Source organism: Protopterus annectens, chromosome 6.part0 (genome assembly GCF_019279795.1).
Source record: "Protopterus annectens isolate FY-2018-M chromosome 6.part0, PAN1.0, whole genome shotgun sequence".
NCBI classification, from domain to species: Eukaryota; Metazoa; Chordata; order Ceratodontiformes; family Protopteridae; genus Protopterus; species Protopterus annectens.
In genome coordinates, this window is record NC_056737.1 from 1,171,697,016 (window position 1) to 1,171,707,303 (window position 10,288).

The 10,288-nt window shown below is 42.7% G+C and overlaps 3 protein-coding genes across 3 annotated transcripts; 2 read left to right on the plus strand and 1 right to left on the minus strand.

Moving 5' to 3' along the window:
* Positions 1 to 4,299: 4,299 nt before the first annotated feature.
* On the plus strand, positions 4,300 to 4,968 carry LOC122804092 (histone H1-like). Its single transcript, XM_044073752.1, has one exon. The coding sequence runs from the start codon at positions 4,343 to 4,345 to the stop codon at positions 4,922 to 4,924; it is 582 nt and encodes a 193-aa protein (XP_043929687.1). The 5' UTR covers positions 4,300 to 4,342; the 3' UTR covers positions 4,925 to 4,968.
* A 1,300-nt stretch (positions 4,969 to 6,268) lies between these two features.
* Positions 6,269 to 7,746, plus strand: LOC122804738 (histone H3). The gene has a single exon (XM_044074799.1). It carries the CDS (start codon positions 6,284 to 6,286, stop codon positions 6,692 to 6,694), a length of 411 nt encoding a protein of 136 aa, XP_043930734.1. The 5' UTR covers positions 6,269 to 6,283; the 3' UTR covers positions 6,695 to 7,746.
* Positions 7,747 to 9,565: 1,819 nt separating this feature from the next.
* On the minus strand, positions 9,566 to 9,994 carry LOC122803957 (histone H2B type 1-J-like). The gene has a single exon (XM_044073635.1). The coding sequence runs from the start codon at positions 9,974 to 9,976 to the stop codon at positions 9,566 to 9,568; it is 411 nt and encodes a 136-aa protein (XP_043929570.1). The 5' UTR covers positions 9,977 to 9,994.
* Positions 9,995 to 10,288: the final 294 nt, after the last annotated feature.

Sequence of the window (10,288 nt, forward strand, 5' to 3'; positions counted from 1 at the left end):
ACATCCAGTCAGTCCTGCTTCCTAAGAAAACGGAAAAACCCGCAAAATCAAAGTAAGGAAGAAGACTTCTCGAGACCCAAAGGCCCTTTTAAGGGCCATATCACCCTGCCTACGAAAGGTTCCGATTTCGCCATCCTACGATAATCTTGATGAAATGTATTCACTGCATTCTAGTTTTCTGTCCGAGCACTTGATTTAATAGCCTTTTTACAAAATTTACTCCACGTGGCAGATTGGCGCATGCCTCTTTGACTATACTTTCCCTTAAAGTGCCAATACATAGCAATAAACATTTTCTACAGGATTGCTAGCCTTACGACCCACGGGGTCCGTTCAAACCTAGCCTTGCCACCAAAATGAAATGCTTAGTGCTGTTTTATGGTACAGGTCGGAGTAAGCCCGTGTCCTCAATCATCCCAGGCAAGTACCCACGTACATATGCGACAGACAACCTACAGACCTATTTTTACACCATCGAGTAGCCAGCACTGCCATGGCATGCAGACTGCATGCCATGGCAGTGCGAGCTACTCGATGGTGCTCATGCTCTATCTTAAGGGTACTGCGCACCACAGTGGATGCTCAAAGCAGTTGTTCTGTACATTCGTCCCCTATAGGGCATCGTGTAAAGTATGTGCTGCCATGGGAGCTCTTACATGTAATTGAGCTACCTATGACTCAAGCAAACGGGGCCTCCGAGGAGTGCACCCCCCACACACAACCACATTTAAGATGCATTGCAATGTCAGTAACCGGTCTCCCTTGCGTAGAAATAGAACTGACAGCTTTCTGACCCAAAGAGCCTTTGGGTTATCAGAAACAACGCATCGCTTTATTTGCACTGCTATGTTTAGTTTCAACACACATGCATCTTGTCCAAACAAGATTGCAACACCTTTTAACATGTACAAGGGGAAACGTGTGCATATACTTGGTTACGTGGTGTATTTAAAAAGGCATTTACAATCTCTTCATAACCGTTGCTAGCACGATTATGTATTTATTTTTTTAACTGGTTCCTCCCAAAGAGCTTTACAAGGCTGCCAAAAGAGACACTCCGAAGGAGAGGACACACACACACAGGTTTTACACCGCATTACATGTTTGTTCCACTGTTACGATTTGCTTTTTGAAGGCTCTCTCTGGAGCAGCTCGTGAAGTCAACACGGGGACATCGGCCTCACTGTGGACTTTCTGCTCCTTTTAAACTGACCGATAGCACGGTGTTTGAAGAAAAATCAACCATAGCACAATGAAATTAGATCTTGTACTAGTCTATTATGTCTGTATTGTATTATCGGTAAATTGAACAAACCATTTAAGACAGCGCAGCTAGATAAAGGCCCGATAGCTAAGGCGACTGAGCTATTGGTCTGATTTCCTAGCTTTAATGTGCTATTGGTCAGAGAGCTGAGCAGTAGGAAAACAATACCAGAATTTTTGACCAATGGCACATGAAACTGAGCTATTGGCACTTTTTTTGTTGTTCGGCTCGGCTCCGTTCTACTAGAAATGTGGATGAATGGCACCAGGAGCTGCACTACTGGTCAGTTTTTCTAGCGGCACCTCACTATCGGCCCAGTCTGTACATTCTTGCTAGATAGCTGAAGGACAGCCATCGGAATCCTAACTGCACGTCATTATTTATTTATTTCAATACTCGGTGACTTGCCAGAAAACAACATTTTTGGGAAACACGGCAAAAAGTACGAGGCAAAAATCTTAACAGTCTAGTATTACTCATACATTCCCTTATTTTTACATCTCCCGCTCAAGTTTTTATTTTGGGGACATTATTTCTTCACCCTCACCGTCGTCGGGCGTTGCAGATTGATGATTGGTCGAAGGCACGAAACCATGCACACGGTTGGCTGAGTAACTGAATATTCTCATTGGTTTTCTATTACGCGTTCTGCTATTCCATTGGTTTGTTGGTCTGCCTTTGTCATTGGTTAACAGTAGAGGGCCAAGTGTGGCGCGATTGGCGGTATTATAAACTGCAGTATTACAGCTACTGTTACGGCAAGACTTCCGATCACCGATTTTTATAAATTTCCAAAAAAAAAGCAAAGGAAACACGACAGGATTTGTTTTTGGAAAAAAAAAATACAGAATGAAAAGGAGAGGAGCCACAGATCACTTAATCGTTGTACGATAGTCAGAGTTACACACTTCTGCTTCGGAATGCGTGTGTTAGTTCACACATTCTTGTTCTGTCAACTTTTCACCTTAGCAGGACTAAGAAGAGTCGAGGCATTTGTAACCGTGCTGCAGCACTGTTTCCACGGTGTGTTTGCAGAATTCTAATCCAAATAACGCCCTCAAGCATAGCTCTCGACCTTCCATCTCCAAAAGAAGGAACACTAGCCCGTATAATGTGGATCACATGGGCAAAATGTGGAACACATTCTAATGCCTTACTAACAGCTTCAACTAAGGTCGTGACGCGACGGGATGGTTTACACACGCTCCTTTTACTTATAAAAAAAAAGACCTCTTAATGAATTATTATGATATTTACCATGAATATCAGTTAAACGTGTCCTAATTTCAATGTGGAACTTTGAGGAACACGAACTTTTTAAGACCGCAAATGAGGTACATTCCTCATATGAGGTACGCTTGAGAAGTATGCCCTCAAGCAACCAGCAAATCATTCTACAACAAAGCAGGGGAATGTTTTAGGTTTACAAGAGGAAAGCAAAAAAAAAAATGCCTTCGTCTCTTTCCGGATCATATTCCCATTCGATTTTAGGTCCTTGACTTGCTCCAAAATAAAATGTTTTCCTCAACAACTCCCCCCCCCCCCCAGTGTGACCATGTTTGCAGAAGCACTTAACTTGCACCACCATGAAATGTTTCACCTAAAGGACCCCTTCAGCAGTTGTCCTTTTCTGCTCGAGCACTTGACTGACACCAAAGTGAAACGTTTCAGCCACGAACCTTTCAGTATGATATCCATGTGTGCACAAGTGCTTTACTTGACATCAGTCTGCACAAGCTAGATTTGGTGTATGCATATACTCGGTGTAGTGAAAACGACCTAAAGGTAAAAGCCTTAAAATGATAGTATTCGGTCGAAAGATATATCTCTGAACACCTCGTGTTATAAACAACAGTCGTGTTGGGAAAGAGACGGTCATAACAGAATGGAGTACTTATATGGAGGACTCTTTATTTTTCAGTCGATCGTCAGGTTTCCTTTCATCTTCTCTTGACAAGTGAATCGCCAGAAATCTGTGAGCCAAAGAAACTGTCCTACCACCGCAAGCTTCCCTTATCAGATCCATCATTGACTACATCGCCCCATTTACTAGGTACAGACCCAAACATATCGCTCGACAGTAAAACCCCATAAATTTCTAAATAACAGCAGTAAGCGTCTTAAATCCCGTAGCTAACCTGGAAGGCTAGCACGAGTCACATTGTACTCAATAGCCTGTCCTCTGCTGTGATTTGGCAGATGTTTAGTCCTATGTGAATTCTTACTTCTTTCCAAACCAACGGTGCTCATACCTCTGTAGTTCTTGGCACAATAAGTCTGGACTCGGTCTAAAATAATGGTGAGTCGGGGAGCAAAGGAGCGAAAGAAAGTAATAGATTTTAAACACTGCTATTTTAAACTTAGATAATCGGTAGAATGGCCAGGTCTGTGTTGGCTAGCGTTCTGTGAAGGATTTCTTGAAGTCTTTAGCATACATGTACTCCAAAATGAGCCTTAGAAAGTCACGAATCCCCCAAGAAGTCAGAAGATTAAAACACGTTTCCCCTTAATAAAGAGGGGTCGTTGTGAGCTGTTCTATGACTAGCTGTTATTTTTGCAGATTTTACGCTAATGGAGAAGGAAACTTAAACGAGTGCATTACTCCTGTAATCTGTGGATGAGCAACGATGCACCACTGCTAGGCATGGACATTTTCTTTTCTAGAAAAGGATTACATTTACAAGCAAATACATGTAGAAGGAGAGACCGACGTAAAACCAGACAGCGTTCTGCATGGTTGAGTCACTTTTTTAAGGAGCAAGTACAAGGCGTGGGTCACACACCTATTGTCTTTGGTGGTGTATTATGTTCTTTACTTGTTTCGTTCTAAATGTTGACGGTGCATGCTGTAATTTATAATTTTGTTTTATTCTCTCTAACAAAGAAACACTGATTAGGGGAGCCTTCAGACAGACAGTGTTCCTGTAAATCCGGATTGGCTACAAATCTGCCCAATGAAGAGCCTCAGTCAAGTTGACCCTCCCACTTCCTTATGGGTATAAAACACCGCATTCTTTTAACCGGAGTCATTTCAACAGTTTTATTTTTTTAGTAGTATTGTTTGTGTGTTTGACAAATATGGCTGATACCGAGACCGCGCCAGCAGTTGCTCCTACCAAGCCTTCAAAGAAGAAGGTGGCAGCTTCGAAAAGCAAACCGGCAGGTCCCAGCGTGTCTGATCTGACCGTGAAGGCTGTGGGCGCCTCCAAAGACCGGCACGGGCTGTCCCTCCCTGCACTCAAGAAGGCTCTCAAGGCTGCGGGCTACGATGTGGAGAAGAACAACGCCCGCCTCTTGTTGTCACTCAGGAGTCTGGTCAGCAAAGGGAAGTTGCTGCAGCACAAGGGTTCCTACAAGCTCAACAAGAAGGAGGCACCCAAGAAGGAAAAAACTGCCAAAAAGAAGTCTGTTGCTAAAGCCAAGACACCCGGGACTGCTAAGAAATCCAAGAAGACAGCAGCAGCCGGCAGCAAAAAGAAGGCGCCAAAGAAAGCCAAGAAACCAGCAGCAGCTAAAAAGGCGGCCAAGAGTCCTAAGAAGGTCAAATCTGCTAAACCGAAGGCAGCCAAGAGTCCAGCGAAAAAGCCAGTGAAGCCCAAAGCTCTGAAACCCAAGAGTGCACCCAAAGCAAAAAAGACAGCATCGAAAGCTAAGAAGTAAAGCTCTTTAGCGGTGCAACCTCCAAAGGCTCTTTTAAGAGCCACTGCACTTTATCAAGAAAGGCTGACATCTGTTCTCTACCTGTAATTTACAGTACCGCTTTTCCCACTTCATTCTACACCATGGTAGATGCTTACTGGCTTTAGAATTGTTTTCTGTCTAATCAACAAGTTAATAGTGAGCTACGTCTACATATTTTTCAACCACCTTAATTGCGTTCTATCACTTGTGACATAGGCAAATTTACATTCGTATAAAAGTACTCCAACTATGGCAACTTAACAAGCGTTACACTTTGCATATATTGCTACATCTTTTATGTGGCTTTATTGCACATTATTCTCTTTCGCACTTATCTTTTGACCCTAGCAAAATGAATGTTGGTAATGCACTACATTAAGACCATGACATACTAAACAGGTGGGTCCACTGCTACAGCAGGATTGTCTCGACATTCATCTGCTGCTCTCTAATTAGACTGGAGTAAAACTGGGTTAGGATGATCAATGGTGCCAGACACAATGTCCAGTAATCATCTATGGGACCTCTGTGCCTTTAGTTGAACTTGCTTTTCGTTGGTTAGATTACCGAAGTCAAGTTTGGAAGAGGGGCAATATTTAGCAGGTGTTTCAGTAAACATTTTCCACCGTGTGTCTGATGCCGTTCGTTAATTAATCCTCATAGCTGCGCACTTCATTTTAGTGTATCCAACGATCATCTCCGCCCGCGTACAGTCAAACCGTGCTAGGACTGGCTCACCCACTTCATCGTTTCTCTACAGCTGGCTGCTCTAGTTTGTGAGCCTTTTCTCATTGTTCTAGCCTTCTGTATATCCCTTGGAATGGCGTTGAAATAAAATGTCGGGTTATTAGAACTGATTTGAAACAAAACAGATATACGTATATATCAAAAATAAGACTAAACAGGAACATATATACATATACTTTTCCGACTTTACTGAATATGAAGAACTTAATTACTTCATACGGAACATCAAGTGCCAACAGTCAAGAAAGGTGAAGAAAGGAAATATTATTTTGCTAGCGTGCCTTGAATTCAGCAACATGTGCTGCACAACTTCGTGTGAACGATTGTAAAATGAACACTTCACTTCAGGGTCTGTGCTGTACGCGACATAGAACTTTGAGTGAGGGGTGTTGTCCAAGTATTTGAAGGGGCTGAAAGGCGAAATCTGTAGGGCTAGGGATTGCTTTCAACGAATCAAACAGTAGGGGTGGGAAAGATACCAAACCAATCAGTAATTAGAGGTGTGTCACCAACTGCCTATAAAAAGGGTCACGGAGAGAAAGGTTGCACTTGTTTTAAACTTGCTTAGGAAGACCAGCTGTTGTTACCGTTATGGCTCGAACAAAGCAGACCGCTAGGAAGTCTACCGGTGGAAAGGCTCCTCGTAAACAGCTTGCTACAAAGGCTGCCCGCAAAAGTGCTCCGGCTACTGGAGGTGTCAAGAAGCCTCATCGTTACCGGCCTGGCACTGTTGCTCTTCGAGAAATCCGTCGATATCAGAAGTCCACCGAATTACTTATTCGCAAGCTTCCTTTCCAGCGACTTGTTCGAGAGATCGCACAGGATTTCAAGACGGATCTTCGTTTCCAGAGTTCTGCAGTCATGGCTTTGCAGGAGGCAAGCGAGGCTTATCTTGTAGGCCTCTTTGAAGATACCAACCTCTGTGCTATTCACGCTAAGAGAGTAACTATCATGCCCAAAGATATTCAGCTAGCAAGGCGCATTCGAGGAGAACGAGCTTAACCTATACACGACCAGTGAACACAAAGGCTCTTTTAAGAGCCGCACTTTTTCTACAAAGGGTCTTTTCGTCTTCTCTCCAAGAAACTTTCACTTTCGTAGGCTTTTCAAAAATAGTTTTCGTTAGCAGATCACTGCAACCTTTGGCGACTCTCTTTCTTCTTTGGTCTCTATTCCATGCTTGGCCGCTTATCTACACACACCTGGACATCCGACACCCTCGATTGCTGTAACACCAGATGTTTACATCCCTAGACTAACGCTTTCCGATGTACGCATGTGCACTAGCTCTATTGCCTTGTATGACGCAAGACACCTCGCCTCTTAGCAGTCTAGTCTTGGCGACTATAGTGATAACAGCTTTGAGTCCGTGCTTGTACCATCCATCCTTGAGCTCTTGTGTCTTTTAATAGGGTATCTGTCTGGGCGTTGCAGCTGCTGCATGTGTCCCAAAGGGAGCATTATTACTTAACAGCTACTGCAGCATTGACATCTCTTGTGCTAAGCCCGATCCTTTTGTTTTTTTAGAAGCTGCACAATACTGAAGGATTTGTATGGGAAAAATACCTTGCTCTAGATAGGGGGGGTTCAAGGACTACTTGCAAAGGCTTACACAGTTAGTAGTGAAGCCAACTAAACCAGAACACATTTACTTATCGAGATGGCTGTGGCAAAAGCTGGAGCGCTTGTCACTTTTTTGGCTGTTACAAAAATGGCAACCCTTGTGTCGCCAAGTCTGCACAAGCACTTAACTGTCATCATAACGAAACTCTTCCTCCAACGGCATCGCTGCAGAAACACTTCCCCTACGACCTTCTCATCGGCATATTATTTTCTGCACAGTCACTTAGATGCCGACATGAAGCATTTCCCTCGAAGACCTCTTCAGTAGTATATTCGTCTCTGACCCGAAATGAAACGTTTCTCCGCCGACCCCAGCAGTAGTTTGACACGACTGCACGAGCGCTTCCCCTGACATGAGGATCGAACACTACCACTTCAGCAATTTAAGTCTGCACAGGCAAGAGCTGGTATATACACATACTCCGTGTAAAGAAAACGGTCCAAAGTTAAAAGCTGCAAAAAAAAAAAAAATAATAATTAAAAAAAAAAAAAAAACGCGGTAGTAATCGTCGAAAAAAAAAAAGCTGGGCACACTTCATATGTTATAAACGACCGTCACTTTGGGGAAAAGACTGTTGCAAGATTTTAAATACTGCTATTTTAAAGTTAGAGAACTGGTAGAATAGCACGGTCTGTGTTAACCTGCATTTTCCGATGTATTTGACATCGGAAACCTAAGTGCACGCCATTATTTATTTATTTCAGTACTCGGTGACTTGCCAGAAAGGCACGTTTTTGAAAAAACACACCAGTATCACTCATACTTTCCCTTATTTTTTTACATCTCCCGCTCACAGCTTTTTCTTTTGGGGACATTATTTCTTCATCCTCACGTCGACTGGCATTGCAGAGTGATGATTGGTCAAAGGCACGAAGCCATGCGCCCGGTTGGCCGAGTCACTGAATATTCTCATTGATTTTTTCTTATGCTCTCTGCTATTCCATTGGTTGATTGGTCTGCCTTTGTCATTGGTTAACAGTACAGGGCCTTCTGTGGCGTGATTATAAACTGCAGAATTACATATACTGTTACGGCAAGCTTCCGAGAACCGATTTTATAAATTTCCAAAAAAAAAAAAAGCAACGGTAATACGACTGGATTTGTTTTTGGGAAAAAAAAAAAAAAAAAGGTACTTACGTATTATGGCAACCACATTTCAAACGGGAGACACGGTTCTTTTCTATTGGTTGATTTGAACAGTGTCACAAGTTATTCACATTGGCATTCAGTAAACTCAGCCGTTAGAATTCTCCTCTACGGCGGGAAACGAAATCAGTAAACATCCATTTGTGTTCACAGATAAGCCGTTTTAATTGTATTGTCCCCGATTCTCATAAAATGACACTTTTGATAAATACCAGATATCTGCAACTTTTGAGCCGTATACAAAAATCTTCAGGTATAATTTCCTGTAAATAGGCTAATGTACTTTCTCTACTGCGATCTCTCTAGAGTAGTAAGTCGGGGGCGCGGGTAACGTAAATCACTGCTTAGCAACGAAAATACCTCTCAAGCTGTGTGTAACAACAACTTGGAAGAAAGGCAAAATAAGGGGACAGATCGTCCACAGCAGGGTAATTAAACATTACTCCAATTAACTTAAAACATTGGTAGATCAGGACTTGCACCAACATGCAAAAGTATGAAAGAATAATGTCTGTCGGTATCAACTAACCGTGATCCTGAATAATTTACCGGATAAGGGAAGAAAGTTGGAGAGGCAGCGTAAATATACATATAAGAGGCGGTATCAGGGAAAGTCGAGAGCTGCTTAAGGATTTGTGTTTTCTTTGCCGGCCATGGTAGTTGGATGGGTCAAGTGCTGGCGGTAGATGGACAATGCATCTTTAGTGGTTGTTCAATACTGAATTCTTGTGAGATGGCCAGTCGCATGGGACACGGTGGTAAACATTAAACAGGTTCCACAGGTGCACCACGTTTAATCACCAATCCCTACACCCGTGGCTGAAAAAAACATTGATTCCATTACAGAAGAAGTGCAGCCTTTACACTGATGCTGATGGGTGGGGCTTACTTTCTAGTCCAAAATAATGTGCGAACCAGAAATCGAGAAACCGTGTTTTAAATTCAGTTACGTAGATTGATTTTAGAGCTGAGAAATTCAGTTACGTAGATGGATTTTAGAGCTGAGAAATTTGATACTGTGCAATTTGGTACTTTCTAGACCGCAAGCAAATGTAACAAGTCAGTTACTATAGTACAGCTCTTATGCAGAAAGGTGCTGGCCCTTAAAAGGGCCTTTGGGTGTCAGGAAGGAGACTCTTCTTGGCACTTGTATACTTGGTGACGGCTTTGGTGCCCTCGGACACAGCATGTTTAGCCAGCTCACCAGGCAACAAAAGCCGCACCGCTGTCTGAATCTCCCGCGAACTGATCGTCGAGCGCTTGTTGTAGTGAGCTAGACGAGAAGCTTCTCCTGCAATCCGCTCAAAGATATCATTCACAAAAGAATTCATGATGTTCATGGCTTTAGAAGATATCCCAGTATCAGGATGAACCTGCTTCAAAACCTTGTATACGTAAATAGAATAGCTTTCTTTACGACTCCTACGGCGCTTCTTTCCATCTTTCTTAGCCGGTTTCTTCACAACCTTCTTTGAACCCTTTTTAGGGGCAGCGGGTTTTGCTGGTTCTGGCATAGTCGATAAACGTTGTTTTAAAAAGACTTTGGAAGTGAATAACAGAGCTGGAATATATGCATTCAGCTAATCTCCACCCTTTGGGCTTCACCCATTGTGATCATGTGCAAAATAGCAGTTAAATAGCCAAAGTTCATTGGCTGTTTTACTCAGCCAAGCACAAAGCAGTAAATGGTACGGATTTTTTTGTATAGCATCTTGTCTGCTAAATAAACTCTCATTGAAAACATTTCTCAGCAAAACAGTCCTTTACTCGTAACCCTCCGATTACTAATTCTTAGCCTATCAGTTTAAAAGAGAAAAAAAAAAAAA